We start from the raw sequence: 27,942 nt of genomic DNA, 5'->3' as shown, positions 1-27,942 counted from the left end.
TCTCTGCGGCCCCGGGGACCGCGCACACGCCGGGCCTCCCTGTCCATCACTGACTCCCGGCGCTTTCTCAGACTCGCGTCCGTCGCGTCGGGGAGGGCAGCCGCCGAGAGCGCGCGTTTGCAGGTTACCTCCGGCCAATCGCTCTGAATCGGGGTCCTTCCCATCGTGCAGCCCAGAAGGGTGCCCGCGAGACACCGAAAGGCTGAAGGAGACCTTTCTTGAACTCTTCCAGTGCGTGGTGGCCCGTCAGTTCCGTGTCCCTTCTCAGGACCTCTCGTCGTACAAAAATAACGCAGGCGCACGGTCACCAGGGTGCCCCGGTCAGGGCCCGAGGTTTCGCTCCAGTGTTTCCTCTAATGGGCGGATCCTGGGAAGCCCGTGACCCCACGGCTGACGGACATCATCCCAAGGCCACAAGTCCATCGGGGGCTGGACGACAGCTCGCTGTCTCTCTGGGATCCCAGCCAGACGGGCGGTTCTGAGCGTCCATGCAGATGCCGGACCGGTGGGTCAGTTTCCAAGACGGGAGGTGGGGAGGGGTCTCCCTCTGTATTCCCAGAAGCACAGCCCCTAAAACCCCCTCCCACTCAGCCTCAGGTGGGGACGACGTGCCCAGAACGCAGACCAGAGGACACTCCCTGGCCTTGCCCTTGGGAGTCAGGCCAGCCTGCTCTCTGTCAACTGAAAAAAAAATAATAATACAGCCTCGACCTGCAAGTAGCCAGTACTTTCTATTCGGGCATGTTTAGGACTCGGAGCTCCGGGAGACAGCATCTTAGTCTTAGCTCTGAGACTTCGCTCTTAGAAAACTTAGCTCTGAGAACACTGCTCCGAGGAGGCGGGAGGGGAGCCAAGCGATACCCAAGTTTGGGGGGCAGGCAGCATAGACATGCAAGATGAGATGTCTTTGACGAACTGATGGTTCTGCGTTCGGGAAGGTGCGGGCCTCTGGGCTCACGGAGGTCATTCCTTTCACATGCATCTCAGCTCTCTGGGGCCAAGGCTGTTCCCTTGTTCGCCTTCAGGAGTGACAGATGTCTGATTCTTGCATTCCCTGCCCCACAGCCCCCAGGGCCATCACTACTGGGAGCGGCGGAACAAAGTTTCAGGAGCCCGCCTTCACATCTGGAGCCCAGAACTTGCTGCTGGCTGAGACGTTTCTTGTTTACTGAGATGGCAGGAGATACTCTCATTTTGTATCTCCCCAACCTTCGCCCGGGGGGTTCCCCCGAGACAAGGGGCTTCCCTGATTATCCAGCAAATAACACTTCCCGCCACAGTGGCCAAGCCATCTTCCTCGTGTGTGTTGATGGGGGGGTGGCGGGGGGGGGGGGCTCCTTGCTCTAAGATCCCCCAGGTTTGCCCTCTGTGACCTCCGGGAACTTGCATACCTATCCCCCCACCCCCACCCCCAGAGTGGCTCCAAGCCTGGCTTCTGGGCACGAGGCACTTATGATTCCCCAGCTCCCTGTCTGAGGAGGTAGATTTTTGCTGCATTTTTCCCCCAACCCTACTGTGAAATTATTTTCATTTACAAATAGAAAACATCTTGGAAGACCAAATAAAATAAAGACAAACAGAAAACACATCAACCAGTTTTTGCTCCCCGAGCTTCTCAAATCCTCACTTGTTCACCAGTCTGCAAGATCAAAGATACCTCTTCTTTTCTTTTCTTTTTTTTAAGATAACTTTTCTAAAAAGGTACTCGGCCACCAACAATGATGGTATTCATAGGGATATGGATCAGTTTCACAGAAAAAAAAGCCAAGCCAATGAATCCCATTACAGCAAACCCCATTGCTGCTGCACTGGAAGGACTGATGTTGAAGCTGAAGCTCCAATCCTTTGGCCACCTGATGCAAAGAACTGACTCTTTGGAAAAGACCCTGATGCTGGGAAAGATTGAAGGCAGGAGGAGAAGGGGACGACAGAGGATGAGATGGTTGGATGGCATCACTGACAATAAATGTGAGTTTGAGCAAGCTCCAGGAGAGAGTGAGGAACAGGGAAGTCTGGCGTGCTGCAGTCCATAGGGTCGCAAAGAATTGGATACAACTGAGAGACTCAACAATAACAATTTTTAAAGCCTGTATTCAGTTTGTTACAATATCGCTCTGTTTTATGTTCTGGTTTATTGGCGTCGAAGCATGCGGGATCTTAGGTTCCCCACCAGAAATCAAACCCACACCCCCCCACACTGGAAGGCGAAGTCTTCACCATCGGACAGCCAAGAAAGTCCCTGGGTTCTGACGTTTAACTTACTCATAAACTCATCCCTGTCAATCAGCGTGTTCCAGGGTGCAAGCCCATCTTCAGCCGGAGCTGATGCCGGAAGAGAAGCCGGTCTTTCCGAGTCCGGGCCGGAGCTGGGGCACCTCCGGTCACTCCCGCCCGCTGATCACAGGCAGCACCGCATCCCAGAGACGCGCTGGAGTGACCGCACGGCGTATCTCGGGGCCGCAGGCTCTGTGGCCACAGCGATAGCGGGCACCTTCTCTGATTCCACGACCTCATCTTTCTCTATTTTCTCGAAACACCGCAAGCATTTCCCAAGACGCTCTTCCTGCGCAGCGCGCCAAACGCGGAAGTTTCGCAATGAAATCTTACCAGGGGCCGCCGTCTCTTGAGAAACACCTGTTTCTCTGTAGCGTGGACTTGGGACCGGCGCATGGTGTTCACGGGAAACCGAAGCCAGGAGCTCCCGCCGTCGGAGCTGGGTGTCTCTGCTTCTAGCATCGCTAGCCGGCAGCCCGAGCGTGAGAGAGCTGTGCCCGGGAGACGGGTCCCTCCTGGACGTGGCTGGAACCCAGCGAGATGCTTCACGTGTGGTTGTCCAGAGACGCCGCGGAAGAGACTCGCGCTCCACTGGGCGTCTTCTGTGCTCATTCTGCGTGTGCTCCCTGCTCCCCCAAAACGGACAGAGGCCGGTGATTCACTGGGAGAAACTTGCTCACTTTCTCCTAAAGCCTCCATCCTTTCCGAGGTTATCTGCTTCGCTGGCACCCTTCAGTTCAGTTGGCTCAGTCGTGTCCGACTCTTTGTGACCCCATGGAGCGCAGCACACCAGGCCTCCCTGTCCATCCCCAACCCCCGGAATTTACTCAAACTCACGTCCATCGAGTCCGTGATGCCATCCAGCCATCTCATCCTCTGTCGTCCCCTTTTCCTCCTGCCCTCAATCTTTCCCAGCATCAGGGTCTTTTCCAATGAGTCAACTCTTTGCATTAGGTAACCAAAGTATTAGAGTTTCACCTTCAACATCGGTCCTTCCAATGAACACCCAGGACTGATCTTCTTTACGATGGACTGGTTGGATCTCCTTGCAGTCCAAGGGACTCTCAAGAGTCTTCTCCAGCACCATGGTTCAAAAGCATCAATTCTTCGGTGCTCAGCTTTCTTTATAGTCCATCCATCCATGGGATTCTCCAGGCAAGAATCCTGGAGTGGGTTGCCGTGCCCTCCTCCAGGGGATCTTCCTGAACCCATGGAGACTGGACACCCCGTTATTTCTTCGTCTCCAAGTCTGTGCTGTTACGGGCAAGTTTGGTGCCCATCTTCACAGGGACAGCCTGGACCAGAGTGTGAGCCGGACTCTGCCAATATCCTCACCCACCTACAGGGCACATCTGGGCGACGGGCTGGCGGCTGGTCCCTCCTGCAACTGGGAAAGGTGTGTGCAGCGGTGGCCAGTGGGCGGGGAAGCGGGGGACGGTGTAGCAGAGGCTGAGGCAGTGGGATCGGGTGGCAGGAGGCGGGCAAGTCGAATCAGAGTCCTCTTAGTGGTTGAGCAGAGGACCCCCAGAAGGGATGTTTTCGTAAGGGTTGGGGGCTGGGGCTGGACCTCCCATCTTTGCTGGTGCACTCGCCAGCGACAGGGTTTCCTCCACGGTGAAGATGTCCTCGGGGTCCTGGGAGGCTGCTGGCGGATGGCCTCCACACGAGGCTGTCTCCTAGAAGAAAGGACACAGCACACAGGTGAGGCCACGCTCTGGAGTCCCTGGTCCTCCCAATCAGTGGTACTCATGACGGCCAGAAGGTGGAAAGGGCTCATGTATCCACGGATGGATGATGGATGGTGGGTGGATGGATGGATGGATAGATGGATGGATGATGGATGGATGGATGATGGATGGATGGGTGAATGGATGGATGGATGATGGATGGATGGATAGATGGATGGATGGATGGATGATGGATGGATAGATGGATGGATGGATGGATGGATGATGATGGATAATGGATGGATGATGGATGGACGGATGATGGATAGACAGATGATGGATGGATGGAGAGATGATGATGGATAATGGATGGATGATGGATGGATGGATAGATGGATGGATGGATGGATGATGGATGGATGATGGATGGATGGATAGATGAGTGGATAAACAGCATGGGGTCCATCTACACAGTGGAATATTACAGAACCATGAAAAGGAGAGAAGATCTGACACAGGCTGCAACAGGGATGGACCCTGACACACGATGCTCAGTGAGAGAGGCAGACACAGAAGGACGCAGTGTGTGACTCCACTGATAGGAAACTTCCAGAACAGGCAAGTCCACAGAGACAGCAAGTGGGTTTGTGGTTGCCAGGGACTGCGGCAGGCAGGGGAGAAGTGACTGGTGATGTAGCTAGGGTGTCCTTGGGGGCGATGAGCATGTTCTGGATCTAGACAGAGCTGATGGCTGCAGTGTTGGGAACTTGCTAAATGCCCCAAACTGTTACTTTAAAGGGTGGATTCTGCGACATGTGAGTGAAATCTTGATAATGCTGTGTTTTTATTTTTTAAATAAAGAATAAACACATCATGGGTACAGTCATCTCTGAGATGCCTGCAATCCAGGTGGAGGGATGGGTCTTTGCCATCTCCCGGGAAAATCACAGAGAGACAGTTCCCGATTTTGAACAGACCCTCCCCTGTCTTGGCGTGACCTCTGGTGGACGCCACAGCCCCACCAAGTTGGTGTGTCTAGACCCCAAGGACGGAGGTGACCAGAGGGATCAGTGGCCTGGGGAGCCAGGTGGGTGGCTGACTGAAAATGTGGGGAGCCTCACTCCCCAGTTTAGGTAGGGGGTGATCCTGGCTGGCCTAAGGCTGAGAGTCAGGGCTGGGGGTGGTAAGTTCACAACTCCACCCTCCAGGAAATAAGGACCGTTGATGTCAAGCCACTGAGTCCCACATACAAGACCACACATTTGAAGGACCTGGGATTCGCCTGTGCAGGGCAGGAGACTTTCCAGGCGGCGCTAGTGGTAAAGAACCCACCTTTCAATGCAGGAGACCTGGGTTCGATCCCTGGGTGGGGAAGATCCCCTGGAGGAGGGCATGGTAACCCACTCCAGTATCCTTGCCTGGAGAGTCCCATGGACAGAAGAGCCTGGCCGGCTGCGTTTCACAGGGTTGCACAGAGCTGGACACGACTGAAGCGACTTAGCACGCACGCACGCAGGTGCAGGGCAGAGGGGTGAGGTCAGCACAGGACCTCTGGAAGGTTCAGGTCGTTGACAATCTGTGGTTTTATCTGTTATCTCAACAGCGCTAAGCACCACGGTCGCTTTGGTCACGCACAGATCAAGAAACGCAAAACTTTTGCCTTGGAGTCAACGGGCTCCACCGAAGAAACCCAGGGGCACTGGAAGCAGGGGAGGGGGCTTCCTGGGGAAATGGTTTAGGGTTCAGAACGCAGGTTGTGCTTTAGGGGCATCTCTGCTTTCTCACGGGGACGGAGACACGTGTGGCGGATGGGGAGATGTAGTCAGGGGCGCAGAGCTGCTCCCGGGAGGGTCCCTGCCTCCAGCCACCGCGGGGTGGGGGGTGGGCGGGAGCTCGTGAGTCACACGGACGCCCTCCTGCCAAAATTCAGCATCCACCCAGGAGCGCACACGGGGCGCCTGGATCGGAAATGCGGTCTTTACAGATGCCACTCCTCGAAAATCCCAAGGTGAGCGTACCGCGGTTTCCATGGCGACCCCAGAAAGGCACAAAACCCAAGCTCTGCAGTTTCCCACGTGGAGATAAGTCGCCTTGTGTCGCTTTCTCTACTTCGCTGCAGAAGCAGCTGTGGGTGCAGGCAGCTGGACACCCGTGTCCCCGCCACCGCATGAGCCCTCGGCCCTGCCCTGCACACCCCTTCCCTGCCCTAGGCCCCTCCCTTCCCCTAGGCCTCTCCCCTCCCCTAGGTCCCTCCCCTCCACACTCCCTTCCACGCCCTCCCCGCCCTAGCTCCCTCCCCGCCCTAAGACCCTCCCCTCCCCTCGGCCCCTCCCCTCCCCTCCATTCCCCTCCCTTGCCCAAGGCCCCTACCCTCCACATTCCTTCCCTACCCTAGGCTCCTCCCCTCCATACCCCTCCCCTGCCCTAGGATTCCCCTCCCCTCCCCACTGCCCTCCACGCCCCTCTCCTGCCCTAGGCCCCTCCCCTCCACACCCCTCTCCTGCCCTAGGCCCTCCCCCTCCCCACGGCCCTCCATGCCCCTCCCCCACCTTAGGCCTCTCCCCTCCCCTAGGTCCCTCCCCTCCACACTCCCTTCCACGCCCTCCCCGCCCTAGGCCCCTCCCCTTCCCTAGCTCCCTCCCCTGCCCTAAGACCCTCCCCTCCCCTCGTCCCCTCCCCTCCCCTCCATTCCCCTCCCTTGCCCAAGGCCCCTCCCCTCCACATTCCTTCCCTACCCTAGGCTCCTCCCCTCCATACCCCTCCCCTGCCCTAGGATTCCCCTCCCCTCCCCACGGCCCTCCATGCCCCTCCCCCACCTTAGGCCTCTCCCCTCCCCTAGGTCCCTCCCCTCCACACTCCCCTCCAGGCCCTCCCCACCCTAGGCCCCTGCACGCCCCTCCTATTCCCCTCCTCGCCTCTCCCCTGCCCTCCCCTCTACACTCCCTGCCCTCCCCTCCCCTGCCCTAGGCCCCGCCTCTCCCCTAGGCCGCTCCCTCCCTCCACGCCCCTCCTCTCCCCCTGCCCTCCCCTCCACGCCCCTCCCCTCCCCTGCCCTGCCCTCCTCGGGCACTGACGGCCCCAAGCCAGCCTTCCACACCGAGCACACTCGCGCCCGCCCCCCACGTCTCTGAGCGCCAGTCTCCCAGCCCAGGCGGCGCCCGGGAGGCGGCCTCGCTCACCTCCAGGCTGGCCAGGAACGCACCGGCGAGTTCCTGCTTCACCCGCGGGATGGGCGGAAAGAGCTTCTTCTTCAGGGAGAACCTGGCGGGAAGAGACGAGAGACGCTTGCGGCCCAGCCTCAGAGCTGCGAGGGGCCCTGTCCTGTCCGAGTGCCCACAGCCCCGTGGCGAGGCCGGCTCTTCATGTGGCGCGGCCGGCCTCAGGGGTGAACGCGGGCCGGGGCGGACAGCGCTGCCCGAAGAGCTGTCTCTCCTCGCCCGGGGCGCGGTGAGGACCAGGTGCCCACGTGGCTGGCCCTGGCCACCGTGCCGAGCTGGCGGGTCGGTGCTAGGGCGCCCCCAGGGGTCTGGGCAGGGAGGCCGGGCGTCCTGGGGACCGCTCAGCGCCTGACGGAGCTGCCCGCCTCAGCCCCGACTGCGGGGCGGGCCCGCGAGGACAGACAGCTGAGACAGGAGACCCTGTCCCCCGCGAGCGAGGAGCCCTGGACCCCAGGCCCCACGCTGCAACCAGAGCAGAAACCCAGAGGCAGGTGGCCTCGGGACCGGCTCCAGCCACTCCACCAGCCTGTCCGCGCAAACTCGGCGAGCATGTGACCTCAAGACCCTCCAGGGACCGGAGCCCCTCTGAGCACCCTCAAGTGTCCCCTCTCCAGGCCCCAAAGCCTCCTGGATGCCATACAAACACCGCCAGGCCGCCCCCCGTCCTCGTGTGCGTGTGTGCGCGTGTGCGTACTCTAAGTCGCTCAGTCATATCCGACTCTTTGCAACCCCGTGGACTGTAGCCTGCCAGGCCGCTCTGTCCATGGGGCTCTACAGGCAAGAATACTGGAGTGGGTTGCCACGCCCTCCTCCAGGGGATCTTCCCCACCCAGGGATCGGCCCTGCATCTCTTACATCTCCTACCGTGGCAGGTGGGTTCTTTACCACTAGGGCCACCGGGGAAGACCCCGTGTGCCCTCACAGAATGCCTTCTATATGAGAGCCTCTAGACACCCCATCACTGATTCTGGTCCTCGTGAATGAAACGTTCCAGACACATCCAGCGTGGATATGACAACGCCCTCAACTGCCCTCCGCACGCCCGCGGCAGCCCCCTGCCTTGGGTCTCCTATGGGCAGCCTTTCTCCGGACACTGCGGGGGCGGGGGGGGGGGAGGGGGTCCCTGGCTTTCAATACACCTGCGCAGGTGTGAGGAGGCAGCCAGGAAAGGGGGCAGAGCCTGCGTCTGCAGCTGCAGTTTATGCCACACAGCCCGGGTCTCCCCTGGGAACACAGTCCTTCCCTGTGTTTCTCAGTTCAGTCCAGTCGCTCAGTCGTGTCCGACTCTTCATGACCCCATGGACTGCAGCACGCCAGACCTCCCTGTCCATCAGCATCTCCCGGAGTTTGCTCAAACTCAAGTTCATGGAGTCGGTGATGCCATCCAGCCCTCTCATCCTCTGTCGCCCCCTTCTCCCGCCTTTGGCTTGGAAATAGGCAAGCAGCTCTCTGCCGCCCCCGTGTGGCGGCTGTGGCCGTAGCCGGCCTCCACCACCCCTCGGTTGCGCCTGCAGGGTCCCCTGGGAGGCATTTCTGGATTGTGACGCCAGGGACTGCCCCCTAACTGGGGCGCTCGCTTTGCCCAGCCACGTGCTCGGGACCCATCTTCCGCTCAGGCTTGTGTTATCTGCAGAGACCCCTGGCCTCACCTCTCTCGGAAGCCTCTTTTTAAAGTTCACTCCTTCAGGCACTAAATCAAGAGTGCATTTGGCACTAACCACGCAACCCCTAGGAACACAGGAAAATTAAATTGTGCCGTGACTAGGTCCCACGACAGACCAATGTCGAAACCCGGGCCCCTTAATAACAGCTACTCCGTGTTCCCAACCCCTCCACCCTGAGCAACCTCCACGCTGCATTCCAAGTCTGGGATTCTGGCCACTCCGTGGGGAGGCAGTGACAAGCGTGGGCCCTTTTGTGTATGGGTTCTGACCTGCCGTTTCCGAGTTTATTTGGGGTGTGTGTGTGTGTCTTACCTTTTACAGAGGAACATCAGGGCCATGCCAAACAAAACCGTGGCCCCCACCACCAGCCCGATCAAGACCATCAGGAAATTCTCCTCTGGGACACCTGGTGGGCAGACAAGCAGAGGGTCAGGAGTGACTCCTGCCTGCCCATCCCTGGTATTGGATGACAGGGCGGGGGATGTGGGGGCAGAAGCAGGGCTGGAGAGGAGGAGGGGGGAATTTCCATACAGAGGGACCCCAGGGATTTGAGAAGGATGGCACCAAAGAATCTATTCTTCTGGGATCCCGTACCCACCACAGCCCACTGTATGTCACTGTCCCCAACCAGTCCATCCTAGAGGAACTCAACTCTGAATGTTCACTGGAAGGACGGATGCTGAAGCTGAAGCTCCAATCCTTTAGCCAGCTGATGCGAAGAACTGACTCATTGGAAAAGACCCTGATGCTGGGAAAGATTGAAGGCGGGAGGAGAAGGGGGCGACAGAGGATGAGACGGTTGGATGGCATCACCGACTCGATGGACATGAGTTTGAGTAAGCTCTGGGAGATAGTGAAGGACAGGGAAGCCTGGCGTGCCGCAGTGCATGGGGTCGCAAAGAGTCAGGCACAACTGAGCAACTAAATAACAAATCTCCCCACCTCCCCCCTTGCCACTCTCAAAAGATGATACAGCAATTACTTTTCTACAAAGGCACAATTAATACTACACAATGCCTTCCTTGTCAGTGGATATTAACTTTCGGTTCTGCACTGCATAGCCAAAGGAATGAATGCGTAATTGTGAAATGTCAAGGGTGAGAGAAAGAGGTGTGTACGAGCAACTGAACAACAGAAATGAAGGTGAGCTGGTTTGAAATAAAAGAGAAACTGTAAAAAAAAAAAAAAAAAAGGAGGATTGGACAGCAAGATTCAAAGGAAAGGTCATTCCTATCCCCCACCAGGCACATGTCAGCATCTACGGGTGTTTCTGGGAGACTCACCGAAATGGTGTGTGGAGCTCCACTCACTCCAGATTTGAAACAGCACATGTTGCACCCTCATGCGGACGGTGTGCTCTCCTGTCACGTCAGCGCGGGGCAGTCTGTACTTGTTTTTATATTGTCTGCTTAGAAAAACCTTTGAAAGAAAAAAGGACCTTGTGACAGCCACGGATACCAGACTGGAAACACGGAGAAGGCGGAGGGTGTGCCCCCTGACAGCTGGGAGCACAGCGGACCTGCCGCCTCTGATCCATCCCTCCCAGCCCACTGTGGGAGCCCGAAGGGGCTTTGCCGTCTCTCATCTGGGGCTCCCATCACTTCATGGCAAACAGGTGCATAGAAAATGGAAACTGTGGCAGACTTTATTTTTCTGGGCTCCAAAATCACTGCAGACGGTGACTGCAGCCATGAAATTAAAAGATGCTTGCTCCTTGGGAGAAAAGCTCTGACCAACCTAGACAGCGAATTAAAAAGCGGAGACATCGCGCTGCCAACAAAAGGCCCGTCTAGTGGAGGCTATGGTTTTCCCAGTAGTCAGGTATGGATGTGAGAGTTGGACCATAAAGAAGGCTGAGCACCAAAGAACTGATAATTTTGAACTGTGGTGTTGGAGAAGACTCTTGAGAGTCCCTCGGACTGCAAGGAGATCCAACCAGTCCATTCTAAAGGAGATCAGTGCTGGGTGTTCATTGGAAGGACTGATGCTAAAGCTGAAACTCCAGTACTTTGGCCACTTCATGTGAAGAGTTGACTCATTGGAAAAGACCCTGATGCTGGGAGGGATTGGGGGCAGGAGGAAAAGGGGACGACAGTGGATGAGTTGGCTGGATGGCATCACCGGTTCGATGGACACGAATCTGAGCCAACTCTGGGAGATAACAGGACAGCGGTGCCTGGTGTGCTGCAGTCCGTGGGGTCTCAAAGAGCTGGACACAACTGAGCGACTGAACACCAACAATCAGGACTCTCAGCTGTCCGTCTGCGTCCGGGCCTCCTGCAGGGGCCCCATGCCCTTGGGACGTGGGCTTGCGGTTGTTCTGAGGGGTACACAGAGGGGTGACTTCCCTGCTGGTCCAGTCGTTAGGACTCTGCACTTCCACTGCTGAGGATGCAGGTTCGATCCCTGGCCTGGGAACTAAGATCCCGTGTGCCTTGTAGCACAGCCAAGATAAAGAAGTAAAATAAAAGTCCTTTAAAGAAATTGTTGAAATAAAAAGCAAAAGGATTCTACACACAGAACTCAGGGTAGGGCAGGGACATGCAGGGCACAGCCAGGCTCTGAGCCCAGGGACGCCTCTCCCACACGCACACAATAGACAGGCCTTTTCCTCCAGCTGGGGTCAGAGCATGGCAGCCCTTGGTCGCCCCTGGGGCTCTTCTGGGACCTGTGAGTCGGGAGAGGCTGGGTGGTCAGGGAGGAAAGGGGGCTGTGGCCTGGGGGTGTCCGGTGGCCCCACGGATCTGGGAATGAGCTCTGTTCAGAGTCTCCAGGGGAGGGTCTTCCCGCCTCTTCCAGCTTCTGCGGGCTCCAGGCATCCGTCCCTGGGCTGGTGGCCGCCTCCCTCTCATCTCTGCCTCCGTCTCCACACGGCTTCTCCTCTGTGTCCGTGTCTCTCCTCTTCTGTGTCTTATAAGGACCCTGTCCCTGGGTTTAGGGCCACCCCCATCCAGGAGGACCTCATCTCAGACCCCTCACTTCATTACCTCTGCAGAGACCCCGTTTCCGAATAAAGTCGTGCTGTGCGGTTCTCGGTGGACCTGACTTCTACAGGGACCCTTTCAGCTCACTAGTGTGGGGCTCAGAAGGTGCAAGGAGGCCCATTCGGGACCACCATGTTATTGTGTCCACAAGGAGGATGACACCAGGCTGCCTGAGCTGAGTCAGAGGCGTCTGAGAGACCACAAATTCTCCATCGGTCACCAGAGCCTGGTGACCCCTAAACAGGGGCACAGAGGGACCCGAGGCTGAGCTGAGCGCCCTGCCTGCCAAGGGAGGGACTCTGAGCATCTATGACCCAAGCACGGATGCAGCGGAGAAAGGAAGGCATACTTACGGGTTCTCTCTTAGAAAAGCTGCCCTGTAAAGAGAGAGCAAAGGAGACATGCTAAGTGCCTGGCCTTTTGGTTTTGCCTGCAAATGCAAGAACCCCCTGGGAATCCCAGGAGAGCTGTGACGATTATTTTAAACTGGAGATAATCGAGTTTCCACAGATGCAGGGATTTAAAAGAGGCTTCTCAGAGTTTCTCTTATCAAGCTGAAAGCAAAAAGCTTCTGGGAGTGAGTGCTAAGTTGCTCACATGTGTCTGACTCTTTGCGACCCCATGGACTGTAGCCCCACCAGGCTCCTCTGTCCATGGGATTCTCCAGGCAGGAATGCTGGAGTGGGTTGCCGTTTCCTTCTGCAGGGGATCTTCCTGACCCAGAGACTGAACCTGGGTCTCCTGCATTGCAAGCAGATTCCTTACCGTCTGAGTCACCTAATCCATGGGATTCTCCAGGCAAGAATACTGGAGTGAGTTGCCATTTCCTTCTCCAGGGGATCTTCCTCATCCAGGGATCGAACACACATCTCCTGTATCCCCTGCAAAGTTAGTGCTGTCTTTGTCCCTGTTTCGTGTCTGACTCTTTGTGACCCCGTGGACTGCAGCCCCCCAGGCTCGTCTGTGCATGCAGTTCTCCAGGGGGTCTCCCTGACCCTACGATCGACTGAACCACAGCAACCCTGGTGTTCTGGCGGTTAGGACTCTATGTGTTTTCACGGCTGAGGGCAAGGGTTCTATCCCTGATCGGGAACAAAGACTGCAAAAAATGTGTAGCCAAAACGAAAAAGAAGGAACACATTTTTTTCCCCCTCGAGAAGGTTTTCTCTCCTGTTTTTGCCTTTCCTCTATCCACTTGGGAAGGAAAGATGCTACCTTTCAGTATGTGAGCTCCGTGCGGGAATGAATGAACGTTGATTTATTTTTTGTTGTTGCAGCCCCTGCTCTGAGGGAACTTGCCTTCCACGGGGTGGAGAGAGGCAGACAGCAGAGGTGGATGAAAGCCCTAAACGGAACCGCTAGAACCATGAAACCCTGAGACTCAAACACAAGCACCATCTTTATGACCTCGGGCGACACTAACTGGTTTCCTAGGTAGGACCACCAAGAACATCGACGGCAGACAAAAAAAAAAAAAAACAGTTCGTAAGTGAACGTTGGCAAAAATGAATGCACACGGACTTCCCTGTGGTGAGGGTGGGGGTCCGTGGTTAACGCTCAGCCTGCCGATGCAGGAGACATGGGTTCGATTCCTGGTCCAGGAAGATCCCGCGTATCGTGCAGCAAGTAAGCCCGCGCTTTGAAACTGCCTACCCTAGAGAGCAGCCTCCACTGTCTGCAACTAGAGAAAAAGGTCCACATGCAGCGACGAAGGCTCAGCGCAGCCAAAAATCAAAGAAATCAAAAAATTTTAAGAGCAATGAGCGGCACTTTTAGGACAAAGAGACAGTAAGGGAGAAAGCAGAGAAGAGACTCTTGAGGCATAGAGTGTGTGTGTGTGGGAGTGTGTGTGTGTGTGTGGGGGGTGCACCCCAAAGCGAGAGGAGCAGAGGCGAGGCAGTCCGTGTTCCTCCACGAAGGGTCAGGTCCTCACCATCTTCTGGATGTCCAGTGCATAGCGCAAGACGCTATTGGACAGGCTGTACCTCATGGCGGGGGCATCCCAGCGAATCACGAAATGCGATACGTTGTCCTGGACGGTGACGTTCGCCGGCGGGTTATACTTTTCTGAGAAGAGACCCAAACAGGAAGCAGGGTCACAAACCTGCAACCCGCAGGAGTCGAGTGGGTGAGAGGCAGCGGAAGGACATCCCCCGCTAACCTGGGTCCACTCCTGTGCTGTTGCGTAAAACCCGGAGAAACCCTGCTCTTGAGGAAGCAAAACCTCAGGCCGGCTGAGCGCGCATTCTGGGCTTGTCCGCTCCTGGCCGGGTCCCGACCCCACGCCCTCTGCCTCTGCCTTGCAGACTCGCTGGAGCCCCAGGCAGAGATGCTGCCGTGCGAGCTAAGTCGCTTCAGTGGGGTCCGACCCTTTGTGACCCCGTGGACTATAGCCCCGCCAGGCTCCTTGGTCCAGGGAGATTCTCCAGGCAAGAACAGCGGAGTGGGTTGCCATTAGGAGAATGTTCTCTGGGCACATCCCTCGCCTTTTCCGGGACACCCTACAAGCGGGAAGCAGACTCACCCAGCATCTACATGGACCACCCCAGCAGCCAGACTTGGTGTCAATTCTTGGAGTCACTTGGGTTTCCCAGGGGGTTCAGTGGTAAAAAATCCACCTGCCAATGCAGGAGACTTGGGTTCGATCCCTGGGTCGGGAAGATCCCCTGGAGAAGGGCATGGCAACCCACTCCTGTATTGTTGCCTGGAGAATCCCACAGAGAGGAGCCTGGCAGGCTACAGTCCATGGGGTCACAAAAAGCTGGACACGACTCAGTGATTAAACCACACGTCTTTATGTGTCTGAATTATTTCAGTTAGCCTGATACCCTCCAAGCCCATCCACGTTGTTGCAAATGGCAGAATTTACATCTTTTTTTTTTTTTTTTTATGGCTGAGCAGTATTTCATTGTGGGACCCCCCAGGAGGCGCTAGTGGTAAAGAACCCGCCTGCCAATGTGGAGACGTTAAGAGACATAGGTTTAATCCCTGGGTTGGAAAGAGTCCCCTGGAGAAGGGAATGGCAACCCACTCCAGTGTTCTTGTCTGGAGAATCCCATGGACAGAGGAGCCTGGCGGGCTACAGTCCATGGGGTCGCTGACAGTCGGAAGCGAGTTAGCACAGCATTTCATAATATATGCACTATATATTCTTTATCCATTCACCAGGTAATGAGCATTTATATGGCTTCCTTATCTTGGTGATTGTCAACCACGCTGCTATGAGCATTGGGGTTCATGTGATCTTTCTGAACCAGTATTTTCAGTTTTGTGTTTTCAGTGTTTTATTTTTTTAAGATATATAACCAGGAGTGGAATTGCTGGGTCATAAGTTAGTTCTGTTTTCAGGTTTTTTTTGAGACACTTCCACACCTCCACGAAGTTTGCACACCACAGAGAGTTGGACACGACTGAGTGACGAAACACACACGTGCCTGAAGTCACCCACGGGCCCACCTTAAGGAAAACACAGTGGCTAAGCCAGCGGATGGTCTGTCTGGAACCAGACTCTGTGACGTTGGAGAGTCCCCCAGAAGGACACTCGGTCCCCTCACCAGAGAGGAATTCCTTTCCAAGGCTGTGTCCGTCAGTGCAATTTGTTCATATGCGACGCAAGCAGACACATCCCGCCCCAAGGGAGAGTTACGCCCCTCTGTCTCCCTCTCTGCGTCTCTGCTTCTTGTTCAGTCGCTCAGTCGTGTCCGACTCTTGGCGACCCCATGGACTGCAGCACGCCAGGCTTCCCTGTCCATCACCAATGCCCAGAGTTTGCTCAAACGCATGTCCATCGAGTCGGTGATGCCATCCAACCATCTCCTCCTCTGTCGCCCCCTTCTCCTCCCGCCTTCAATCCCTCCCAGCATCAGGGGCTTTCACCCCTAATGTAGATCCTGCTGAGGGAACACACAGCCTCCAGAGCCCTGGGACACATGCAAATGCCGTGAAGCAGACGGCTGGCAGAGGAGCAGGCGAATACAAGGCGAGCGATTCACCGTCTTACCCAGGCTAGGGCCGTTCACGCTAGGAGAGTCCAAAAACTGGATGTCCGAGTCGCTGCTGGTTCCGTTCACCAGGAAGAAGTAATCGTCCGTGGTGTGGCCTTCGCCGAGCTCGTCGAAATGGCAGCCCACGCGCGTCCCGGCCGAGTCAAGGACGTAGTGGCTGCACTCGGACACGTTTCCATGCCTGTGACATCCAAAAAAGACATCAAGGAGCAGCTAAGCAGTGTGTATCCTCCTGGGATTGTTCTTGATCAGTGGTTCAGTCATGTCCGACTCTCTGAGACCCCATGGACTGCAGCCCGCCAGGCTCCTCTGTCCGTGGAATTCTCCAGGCAAGAACACTGGACTGGGTTGCCATGCCCTCCTCCAGGGGGATCTTCCCAACCCAGGGATCAAACCCACACCTCTTACATCTCCTGCATTGGCTGGAGAGTTCTTTACCACTGGCGCCACCTGGGAAGCTCACATATGTGTATATATATATACCCACATGTTGTGTCTGTGTGTGTGTGCATGCTGTGACCTCGAAACTATTCTACTTCAGCTTCAACTATACTTCAACTGTTAAAAAATAATACAAAATTGCTAATTTCCTGACACTCTGGGACCACAGCGGGATTCACAACATGGAGCAATAGGCAGCATGAAGAAGAAAGGGAGACGGGTGTTCTCCTCTCTGGATGTTTGGACATTGTAGACTGATGTCCTCCAGTCTTAGAAGAAACATTTCTGGACTATGGGACGGGCTCAGCATTTAGCATCCGATCCCCAGGAGGAGGCCATGGCAACCCACTCCAGGATTCTTGCCTGGAGAATCCCAAGGACAGAGGAGCCTGGGTGGGCCACAGACCGAGGGGTCAAAAAGAGTCAGACACGACTGAGTGGTGAAGCATAGCAAAGCTCCAGTCTGAGGTCTCAGATTATGGCCCAGCCCACGGCTCACCCAGCATTCAGCATCAGGACCCCTGTGAGTCCCTGCTCCATGGTGGGGGGGGGACCCTCGGCTCTCCCAGCATTCAGCATCAGGACCCCTGTGAGTCACTGCACCATGGGGGCCCATGGCTCACCCAGCATTCAGCATCAGGACCCCAGGGAGTCCCTGCACCTTAGGACAAGCCCACGGCTCACCCAGCATTCAGCATCAGGATGCTGTGAGTCCCTGCTCCATGGGGGCCCATGTCTCACCCAGCATTCAGCATCAGGACCCTGTGAGTCCCTGGACCATGGGACAAGCCCGGGGCTCACCCAGCATTCAGCATCAGGACCCTGTGAGTCCCTGGACCGTGGGACAAGCCCACGGCTCACCCAGCATTCAGCATTGGGACCCTGTGAGTCCCTGGACCATGGGACAAGCCCACGGCTCACCCAGCATTCAGCATCGGGACCCTGTGAGTCCCTGGACCATGGCTCACCTAGCATTCAGCATCAGGACCCTGTGAGTCCCTGCACCATGGGGCCCAGGGCTCACCCAGCATTCAGCATCAGGACCCCAGGGAGTCCCTGCACCTTAGGACAAGCCCACGGCTCACCCAGCATTCAGCATCAGGACGCTGTGAGTCCCTGCTCCATGGGGGCCCATGTCTCACCCAGCATTCAGCATCAGGACCCTGTGAGTCCCTGGACCATGGGACAAGCCCGGGGCTCACCCAGCATTCAGCATCAGGACCCTGTGAGTCCCTGGACCGTGGGACAAGCCCACGGCTCACCCAGCATTCAGCATCAGGACGCTGTGAGTCCCTGCTCCATGGGGGCCCATGTCTCACCCAGCATTCAGCATCAGGACCCTGTGAGTCCCTGGACCATGGGACAAGCCCGGGGCTCACCCAGCATTCAGCATCAGGACCCTGTGAGTCCCTGGACCGTGGGACAAGCCCACGGCTCACCCAGCATTCAGCATTGGGACCCTGTGAGTCCCTGGACCATGGGACAAGCCCACGGCTCACCCAGCATTCAGCATCGGGACCCTGTGAGTCCCTGGACCATGGCTCACCTAGCATTCAGCATCAGGACCCTGTGAGTCCCTGCACCATGGGGCCCAGGGCTCACCCAGCATTCATCATCAGGACCCCTGTGAGTCCCTGGACCATGGGACAAGCCCACGGCTCACCCAGCATTCAGCATCAGGACCCTGTGAGTCCCTGGACCATGGGGCCCACGGCTCACCCAGCATTCAGCATCAGGACCCCAGCCAGGCTTACAGAGAAGTCCAGGAGTACAGCTGATACTGCACGTCTGCAGGGGCGGCCGGGCCCCGCGTCCAGCTGCAGTTCATGAGTCGGACGTTGTAGATGATGCACGAGAGGTCCTGGGCTCCGGAGCCCTCCTTGCCTGGGAAGACAAGACAGCCGGATCCTCACTGCCGGCCGAGTCATCACCGGCGCCCCGCCGGCCACGCGGACGCCGGGCACCGTCGGAAACGTGCCCAGCGGCCGCGGAGACGTCACCTGGGTTGCTAAAGGCCAGCTGGTGCGAGAAGTCCTGGCCCTCAGAGGTGGCGTTCACGGTCAGCGTGGCGCCCCTGTGCAGGACGGCGTTGGGAAACGTGCAAAAGTAGGTGTCGTTTCTGACCTGCAGGGGGCAGAAGCGAGTATGAACGTACAGCCTGTGCTATGGGCTCCCTGCGAGAGGACTCAATCCCGCGGGCGGACTCAATCCCGCGACTGTTCCAGCGACTCGGGGTCGGGTGGGGGACCCTCAAGAGGACCCCCGTCTTTTTTTTATCGCCGTACAGTTAACAGACAACGTGAGATTCGTTTCAGCCGTACAACAGTGTAGTTCACAATTTTTAAAGGTTATAAAATCACATTTCGGGGCTTCCCAGGGTGGGGAAGATCCCCTGGAGGAGGAAATGGCACCCCACTCCAGTCTTCTTGCCTGGAGAATCTCATGGACAGAGGAGCCTGGCGGGGCTACCGTCCACGGGGTCGCAGAGACTTGACTAAGGCTGAAGCGACTTAGCATGCGTGCACACACTCCGTTTTTAGTTACGATATAACACTGGTCCAGTTCCCTGTGTTGCCTCCTATATCCTTATTAGCTCATAGCGGTTTGTTCCTCTGAGTTCGTTCCTCTTATCTTCCCCTTCCCACTTCCCTCTCCCAACTGGTCACCACTAGTTCAGTCTCTGCATCTGTGAGTCTCCTTCTGTTTTGCTATATTCACCAGTCCGTGGTCTGTTTTAGATTTCACGTACAAACGGTATCGTCTAATATTTGTCTTTGCCTGACGTATTTCACTCTGCATCATAGCCTCCAGTTCCATCCATGTAGCTGCAGATGGCAGCTTTGTTCTTTTTCACGGCTGAGTAATATTCCACTGCATATCCCTGCCGCATCTTCCTTATCCATTCATCTGTCAGTCGACACCTAGCTTGCTTCTGTGTCCTCGCTCTCGTGAACAGTGCTGTTGCGAAGACTGGGGTGCATGCATCTTTTCAAATTCATGCTTTGGGGATCCCCAAAACATGCCACTTTGGCCTAAAGATTATTCAGAGCTAAAAGCAGTTACGAATCAATAAATGCAGAACCCGTTGTTATCTGCACAAAAGCAGGCATAGATCTCCCTTTGTGAAGGTAGCATACACATCTGGTCTTACCCATATGGGATTGAGGAGGTTGATCTTTACCAACTTAGATGGGGAAGCAGCTTCAGGGTGACCTCGTAACGTAACTTGTTTCTTTCTTACACTGCACTATTGCAGCTTGTGAGATTTCAGATCCTTCACCAGGGATTGGACACAGCAGTGAAAGCCAACCGCAAGGAACTTAGGGAAGTTAAAGGAAGTTTAACTTAAGGAACTTAAAACCACCTCCATCTTCCAGTAGCCCCCTTACATGTTTCTTAATCATTTCCCCACAGGTTTTCAGCCCCAGAAACCCAAATCCTATTTTCTTTGTCCTCTGACATTTCTCTAATTTATTACCTTTTGTTAAAAAGCCACACAGACTCCCTAGTCCGATCACCTCATGTCTTTTCTGCCTCGTTTATGTGAAAGTTAGAAATGTTGGGACTTTCCTGGTGATCCGTGGTTAAGACTCTGCACTTGCAGTGTAGGGGGGCCGTGCGTTCGATTCCTGGTAGGAGAGTTAAGGTGCCGTGTGACCAAAAAAAAAAAGAGAGAAAGTGAATACACTGGGATGCTTTTTCTCCTGGTAATCTGGCTTTTGTCCACTTCATCTGCAGGCCCCCATCACTGAACCGAAGAAGATGGAGGAAATATGTTTTCCTCCCAGCCAAGAATGTTAAAGAGTGAGAGGCTCAAGAGGCATTTTACAGGGAAATTCAAGACTGACAGGGAGCAGACAGACCCACAGGACGTGATCCATGAGCACCCACCTGCGGCTCTTGGCTGGTGTCGGGGTCAAGAGGCGTGACTATCGCACATGTTTGCTGAGTCACGATTCTCCGAGAATTCCAGCTTAAGATTTTTTTCCTTGAATCCAGAGTCAGGTTTACAATAGGAGATTCCTTCTCTCCTGCCATAATTAAACACAGAACAAAAATAGCAGTTAGGGAGAATCAGGGCTTCCCTGATAGCTCAGACGGTAAAGAATCCGCCTGAAATGTAGGAGACACAGATTCTGTCCCTGGGTCGGGAAGGTCGCCTGGAGGAGGGCGTGGCAACCCACTCCAGTATCCTTGCCTGGAGAATCCCAGGGACAGAGGAGCCTGGCGAGCTACAGTCCATGGGGTCGCAGAGTCGGACATCACTTAGCAACCACAAATATATTATACGAATATATTATAATGTATAAATAAATGTATACTATATAAACATGTTTATATCATAATAAATAAACAATAGATATCTTTATATTTATGTATTATATTAATTCTATTTCCTATATTATATAACATATATTGTATATTATTGTGTTAAATATATTATATAATAAATATAACACAAATATATAACACAGATTTAAATACAAGTAAATATAACTGTAAATATAACACAATATATGAGAATGCAATATATCGAAGATATGTGCATATTATTGAGAGGGTAATAGGCAGGAAGGCCAGGGGTTTCTGATCGGAGGAAACAGGCTTCAAGTGTCAGAGATTTTTTCTCTCTCTCTTAAGCGGCAGGAGGAGAAAAACCAGTGATATATATATTTTTTCCTTTCTCTATACAAATTTAAAAAGAGGTTTATCCTAAAATACTGTGTTGCCAGAATGACACCTGGTTCCACCTGCACTTAACTTTTCTCAAACCTTGAGCTAACCAATGCATTTTTCTTACGGAAATGTTTGTCTTAAGCTATGTTAATGTACCATCCGTTTACCCCAGAGTCTGTCTTCAGGTCAGTTCCGCCTAATGGCTCAGAACTGACTTGAGAAACCAGCATGTTAGACTCAGATATTGTTCTCTTAATCTATATTAATGAAACCATATATTTGTATGGGAATCTGCCTTTCTTCAAGATTCACGTCAGTCGCTTTATGGCCCGGGATGACTCACCTAGTGCCAAGATTATCTCAAAATGCATCTTGTGGGTGAGGGGCCTGATGCCATTCTCTGAGTCTTGAGACATTTCCTTCCTTTAACTAGCAGACTGCTAGTACTCTTTCCTGGCAAATCCCGTGGACGGAGGGGCCTGGTAGGCTGCAGTCCATGAGGTTGCTAAGAGTTGGACACGACTCAGAGACTTCACTTTCACTTTTAACTTTCATGCATTGCAGAAGGAAATGGCAACCCACTCCAGTGTTCTTGCCTGGAGAATCCCAGGGACAGGGGAGCCTGGTGGGCTGCTGTCTATGGGGTTGCACAGAGTCGGACACGACTGAAGCGACTTAGCAGCAGCAGCAGCAGCAGTAACTATATAACATCCAGCTGAAGACTAGCAGGGAGGTATTCTTTCTGCCCCCTTCTGATGCCTATGTCAGAAGCTTTCTCTATCTCTTTTACACTTTAATAAAACTGTATTACACAGAAGCTCTGAGCGATCAAGCCTTGTCTCTGGCCTCAGATTGAATTCTTGTCCTGAGGCCAAGAATCCCGGCGTCTTTCCGTGGTTCAGCAACAACCTCTCAATATGTTACTATGTAAGTACAATGTAGCGAGTCACCACTTTTAAAGGTTGTAATTCATTTACAGTTATTATAAACCATGGGACATATTCCCTGCGTTTGACAATCCATCCTCATGTCTTCCCTATTTTATACCTAATAGTGTCATCTCCTGCCTCTTATAAATCCCTGCACGTCTTGCCCACCCCCACTTCCGTCTCCACACCGGGAATCACTTATCTGTCTGCTACGCCTGGGAGAAGTCTTCTTTTTTGTTACATTCACTGGTCGCTTGTATTTCTTAGATGCCACATTTAACTGACACCGCACAGTACTTGCCTTTCTCTGGAATTAGCTATTTTATTCTGATGCAGACCATTTTATTTCCTGTCTTTTATCAAATCTGTTACCACACTGCTTGTGTTTTATGTTTGGCTTTTTGGCCACGGGGCACGTGGGGGGTCTTAGCTCCCCAAACAGGGATTGAACCCACACCCTCTACATTGGAAGGAGGAGACCTAAACCACTGAAGCACCAGGGAAATGCCTAAGTGAGCTGTTTTAACAAAAACAACACAGGGACTTCCCTGGTGGCTCAGATGGTAAAGCATCTGTCTGCAATGTGGGAGACTCGGGTTTGATCCCTGGGTCGGGAAGATTCCCTGGAGAAGGAAATGGCGACCCACTCCAGTACTCTTGCCTAGAAAATCCTATGGACAGAGGGGTCGCAGAGTCCATGGGGTCGCAAAGAGTCGGACACGACTGAGCGACTTCACTTTCTTTCTTTCTTATGCAGGGACACTCAGGAGCCCGTGAAAGATGGTGGGCACCGTGAATCATCAGAGGGATGCAAACCCAAACTTTGGTGAAGCGCCGAGTTATCCCTATGAGATCAGCTGTGTGCTGTGCTCAGTCACTCAGTCGTGTCTGACTCTCTTCGAACCCGTGGACTATAGCCCTCGAGGCTCCTCTGTCCATGGGATTCTCCAGGCAGGAATACCGGAGTGGGTTGCCGTGCCCTCCTCCACGGGGCCTTCCCCACCCAGGGATGGAACTCAAGCGTCCAGCGTCTCCTGCATTCACAGGCGGGTTCTTTTAGTGCCACTTGAGAAGCGGTGCTACAGTGATGGCTACCTATCGTGATAATCTGAAGAACCAGAAGTTAATTGTTGCAGAGGATGCGTAGGAGCCGGACACCTCCATGCTGTGGGCGAGGATGCAAAGGCAGGGCATGATGTGTTGGTTTAACTGAGCGGCTTCCCCTTTCTAGGCATTCAGGATGGAGGAGGGGATGGGTGAGTTGTGTGTGTGTCTGGGGGTGCCACCACAAAGTGTCCGGGAGAGTCCCCTTTGAGCTGGGGACTGGAGTGAAGGAGGTGGTGCTGGACAGGTACCACCTGTCAGGACAAGCCTGCCCTGAACGAAGACATTCTCACCATCCACCTCACCTTCTCTTTTCTCTGCTTGACCTTTTCGAATGCATAGAAATCTTTTAACTGGCTAAATAAAACCTCTGGACAGAGGTGACCCTGGAAGAAAGGTGCACCCATCTCCCCAGTTTGCTAAGAGGAGAGAACCCACCTATAGCCGGGACCTAGCTCAAATGGCGAACCCTCTGAAGGTGAAGGGTTGTTCAGTCGCTCAGTCATGTCCAACTCTTTGTGACCCCACGCACTGCAGCACACCAGGCCTCCCTGTCCATCACCAACTCCTGGAGCTCACTCAAACTCATGCCCATTAAGTCCGTGATGCCATCCAACCATCTCGTCCTGTGTCGTCCCCCTCTCCTCCTGTCCTCAAACTTTCCCAGTTTCAGAGGTTTTTTTTCCAATGAGTCGGCTCTTGGCATCAGATGGGCAAAGGACTGGAGCGTCTCACATCAGGTACCATGTTGGACGTGGTTCTGTCATGAGGTGACAGGTCCCTCTGTGGGACCTCTTTAGCAAGCTGCCTGCAATGCACAATCCATTTTGGTTCCAGGCTTATTTCACAAGAAGACTGTTTTCTTTCTCTGCCTGCTTCACAGAGAGGCTTCCCAGGGATTTTCAGGGGATTTCATTTTCAATGATGGAAAGCTGGCTTAAAACTCAACATTCAAAAAACTAGGATCATGACATCCGGTCCCATCACTTCATGGCAAATAGATGGGGAAAAAATGGAAACAGTAACAGACTTTATTTTCTTGGGCACCAAAACCACAGCAGACCGTGACTGCAGGAGTGAAATGAAAAGATGCTTGCTCCTTGGAAGGAAAGCTACGACAAAACTAGACAGCAACTTTAAAAGCAGAAACATTACTTTGCCAACAAAGGTCCGTCTAATCAAGGCTATGGTTTTTCCAGTGGTCATGTATGGATGTGAGAGTTGGACTGTAAAGAAAGCTGAGTGCCAAAGAATTGATGCTTTCTAATTGTGGTGCTGGAGAAGACTCTTGAGAGTCCCTTGGACTGCAAGGAGATCCAACCACTCCATCCTAAAGGATCAGCCCTGGGTGTTCATTGGAAGGACTGATGCTGAAGCTGAAACTCCAATCCTTTGGCCATCTAATGGGAAGAGCTGACTCATTAGAAAAGACCCTGATGCTGGGAAAGATAGAAGGCGGGAGGAGAAGGGGATGACAGAGGATGAGATGGTTGGATGGGATCACTGACTCAATGCACATGAGTTTGAGCAAGCTCTGGGAAATATTGAAAGACAGGGAAGCCTGGTGTGCTGCAGTCCATGGGGTCATAACCGAGTGACTGAACTGAGTGACTGAACAACAACCCTAGTATAGGCAGCAAATCTGACATTCCAGCTGACTTTAGGATTTGGGGCTGGAGCTGTAGGACTCTCCCTCACCTTTGAGTCCCTGATTCTGCTGAATGATAAAGGTACCCACCTCTAGAATGATTTGTAAGAAGACCCCCTTCAGCTAGCAGCAGTGGGAGGTACTCAGGTCATGAGCGACTTTGTCCTTTCAGGGGTTAGGAGGGCGGCAGCCCTCACCACATCACGGACTCCCCAGCGTTGGAAGCCTAGCTGGCACTTACCCAGGACCGTGGAGCATGCTGAGTTCAGGAGTACCAGGAGGATTACGAAATCCAGCAGGACCACCATGCTGCAGATCTGAAGCTGGACCTAAACCTCCAGACAGGAGACAGCAGTTCAGAAAACGGATTGCAGTCGAGGCAGGAGGACTTCCTTCTTAGCACAACCTCCAGGCAGTTGTTGGGAACCAGAACCTGGCTGCCAGAGCCTTTGTGAGTAAACAGACAATGTTGCCTCATATCCCAAAGTGGCTGCCATAGGCCTGCATTCTCATTACACATCCCTTCTTCTGTTCACTGGTGGCCTCACCTCTGCCACGTCTCTAAAGGGTTTTTGGTTTGTTCATATGTCCCTATGTGGTCAGCAATACTCCATCAGAGCACAGTGTGAGGTTATCATCCTGCTTGTACACCTCTGGTTTAGCTGGCATGATCACATTCCATTTTTCTAAAGTTTTTTACTGGAAGATAATTGCTTTGCAAAATTCTGTGCTAGCTTCTGCCATACATCAACGTGAGAGTCCCTTTTAACTTCTGTTTGAAACGCTATCGAAAGCATCAAAAAATTTAACGCATATTCATGATGACAAGTCTCAGCAAACTGGGATTAAAGAAACATTTAATGGGCTCTACCCAACCTGTTTTTCTCCCCTCAGCCCACTACCACTGGTCCACATGACTGCTGCTGAGAGGTATACTCGGGAGTGGCTAATCAATATTATTTTAAGCTGATCCTCTCCTAAGTGGTCAGTGAGGGTCTGGAGAGGTGACACCCCCAGTGAAAAGAAGGGATGTATGATGAGGATGCTGGGTCCACAGCAACCACTTTGGGGCGTGAGGCAACTGTCTGTCCCTGAGTCAGACACCCTGTTTCTTCCATTTTCTTCTGCTTGCAAAGGCCCCTGCAGGTAGGAACACTCCCAGCAACAACCTAGGGGATAAACCATGCCTTAGGAAGATCAGCTCATTGCTACTAAACACCTCCCCTTTGAGAAAACTGTTCCTTTCACCAGGGCAGCAAGAAAGAAAAAAAAAAAGTCTCTAAGAAGTCCTAGAATATTCTGATGGAGGTTCTTTTTATGTTTGGTGATTACAGGGCTGGGTTTTGTGCATTTGAGTAGAATTTTTTTTTTTTTTTTCCCTCTGATGTCTTCATGACTCTATGAACACAAAGAGATGGGCACGCCCTTGCTGGTTGCACAGAGGTGATCAGGAGGGAAGCTGCAGTCGACCTGCCCGACAATGAAACATCTTTGCAGGAGGAGCTGATAGCAGCCAGGAGGCCACCAACCGCATGGGGCGCAAGGACCCTCGGCATTTCGGCTTCCTCTCGGGAACAGCTGCCAACCTCCTTTGGAGACAAATTCATCTCCGTGTGTGCGGAAGTTCCCTGAAACGTCTCTGACTATCATCACCTCACCCGCCACCTGTTTCCTGAACATCTCCATGAAGTCAACTGCCTCCAGGGCCATTTTTGCCACAAACGCTCATTTCTTTCCTTTCTTCCTTCTTTCTTTCCTTCCTTATTTGGCTGAGCTGGGTGTTAGTTGCCACACGTGGGGTCTAGTCCCCTGACCATGGATGGAACCCACGGCCCCTGCATTGGGAATGCGGAATCTCAGACACTTGGCCACCAGCGAAGTCCCAGACCCTCACCTCTTCTGCGTAGTCACTCAGTCGTGTCCGACTCTTTGCAACTCCATGGACTGTAGCCCCACCGGGCTCCTCCGTCCATGGGATTTCCAAGACAAGACTACTGGAGGTGGGAGGGCTGACATTTTCTACCCCAAGGGATCTTCCCGACCCAGGCATCGAACCCACACTTCCTGTGTCTCCTGTGTTGGCAGGCAGATTCTTCACTCACAGAACCATCGGGGAAGCCCCTCACTTCTTATCCGTGGAAAAACATCTCCATCTGTATTTTTTTTTTCATCTGTATTTCTAAGTCGTGATGGGGACGCTTTGAAAAATAACCCCGGCATCTTGACCTCCCCCAAAACAAGGAAATGTCATAAAGTGAGTTCTGAAGATGGACTCAGTCTGGAGCCCATCCACTTTCTTCCTGTGGTTCCCGCGTGTGTGTGGATGCTCAGCTGTATCCGACTCTTTGCGACCACGGGGACTGTAGTCTGCCAGGCTCCTCTGTCCAGGGAATTTTCCAGGCGAGAATACCAGAGTGGCTTGCCATTTGCTTCTCCACCCAAGGAACCTAAAAGTCCCCACTGATGGGGACCCAGATGGCTCCCAGATGCTTCTCAGCGCAAGGCACGGAAAGGCTTCCTGGGGGAATCTGACGGTGGTCCAGCGATGACGACTCCGCACACGTACTGCGGAGCATCTGGGTTCGATCTGAGATCCGACGAGCTGCGAGATTAGGAGGTTAAAAAAAAAAAAAAAGCTTCGCTTGCTTCTGAGCACAGGCTGACATTCCCCGCCACTTCTGTTAACTTTCATGAGGACAGAGTGAAGGTGATCTCACTTCTGTGCTTCCTGGGGGAGAGACGCCCCCCATACCCTCACTGGGCATCACCAGGAGCTGGGTCAGAGGGAGCTGTGTCCCCACCGAGGGTCTGTGTCCCCAGCGAGACCAAAGGGGATGGGAGTGGAAATCAGTCCCGTGCGTCTTGTCCCGTGAGAACAAAACCGTCAAGGACTTCATAGCTTAAAGACACCCGCAAAGGAAATATTTCACAGGTAGATAGTGTGGGGTAGAATTCACCTCCAATGGGGGAGACCCAGGTTCGATCCCTGGGTCGGGAAGATCCCTGGAGGAGGGCATGGCAACCCACTGCAGTCTTCTTGCCTGGAGAATCCCATGGACAGAGGAGCCTGGCGGGGTTACAGTCCATGGGGCTGCAAAGAGTCGGACACGACTTGGTGACTAAGCACACACACAGATAACGCGGCATGCACAGGAGTCAGACCCCACCAGCTGGTGACTCCCCGCCACGTCAGTCGGAAATGCAGAAGACTCAGTGTCCACCCTTCCCTTCCCGAAGCTCGGGGTGGCCTGACCTTCACCCCGGTAGCTCCTTTCTCCAGCCTCCCCCGGGATGAGGCCGTCTCTCCCGGACTCTGATCTCCCGTCCCATCA

General features: G+C 54.0%; 1 protein-coding gene across 16 annotated transcripts in view; it reads right to left on the bottom strand.

Moving 5' to 3' along the window:
* Window positions 1-2,071: 2,071 nt before the first annotated feature.
* LOC147339669 (granulocyte-macrophage colony-stimulating factor receptor subunit alpha-like) overlaps window positions 2,072-27,942 on the bottom strand; it is a 34,929-nt gene continuing 9,058 nt past the window's right edge. For 3 of the 16 annotated variants that reach the window (XM_086386017.1, XM_086386012.1, XM_086386019.1), the window contains 11 exons: window positions 24,852-24,939; window positions 20,144-20,283; window positions 18,253-18,376; window positions 18,007-18,136; window positions 15,808-15,992; window positions 13,741-13,874; window positions 12,161-12,184; window positions 10,107-10,242; window positions 9,136-9,229; window positions 7,121-7,202; window positions 2,072-3,950 (listed from right to left, as the gene is read on the bottom strand). In XM_086386017.1, coding sequence (XP_086242143.1) covers window positions 3,777-3,950; window positions 7,121-7,202; window positions 9,136-9,229; window positions 10,107-10,242; window positions 12,161-12,184; window positions 13,741-13,874; window positions 15,808-15,992; window positions 18,007-18,136; window positions 18,253-18,376; window positions 20,144-20,283; window positions 24,852-24,939 — 1,311 coding nt within the window. In that variant the 3' untranslated portion in view covers window positions 2,072-3,776. Of the gene's footprint in view, window positions 3,951-5,439; window positions 5,664-7,120; window positions 7,203-9,135; window positions 9,230-9,475; window positions 9,572-10,106; window positions 10,243-12,160; window positions 12,185-12,572; window positions 12,689-13,740; window positions 13,912-15,807; window positions 15,993-17,971; window positions 18,377-20,143; window positions 20,284-24,851; window positions 24,946-26,504; window positions 26,794-27,567; window positions 27,702-27,942 lie in introns of those variants that run through there. The other 13 variants (XR_015158295.1, XR_015158297.1, XM_086386011.1 and 10 more) reach the window with 13 other exon arrangements.

This window comes from Bos grunniens, chromosome X, assembly GCF_055505025.1.
Source record: "Bos grunniens cultivar Pamir isolate PY7600 chromosome X, Bosgru_T2T1.0, whole genome shotgun sequence".
NCBI classification, from domain to species: Eukaryota; Metazoa; Chordata; class Mammalia; order Artiodactyla; family Bovidae; genus Bos; species Bos grunniens.
Note: the sequence above shows the minus strand (reverse complement) of the source record. Positions and strands in the feature narration are given on the sequence as shown.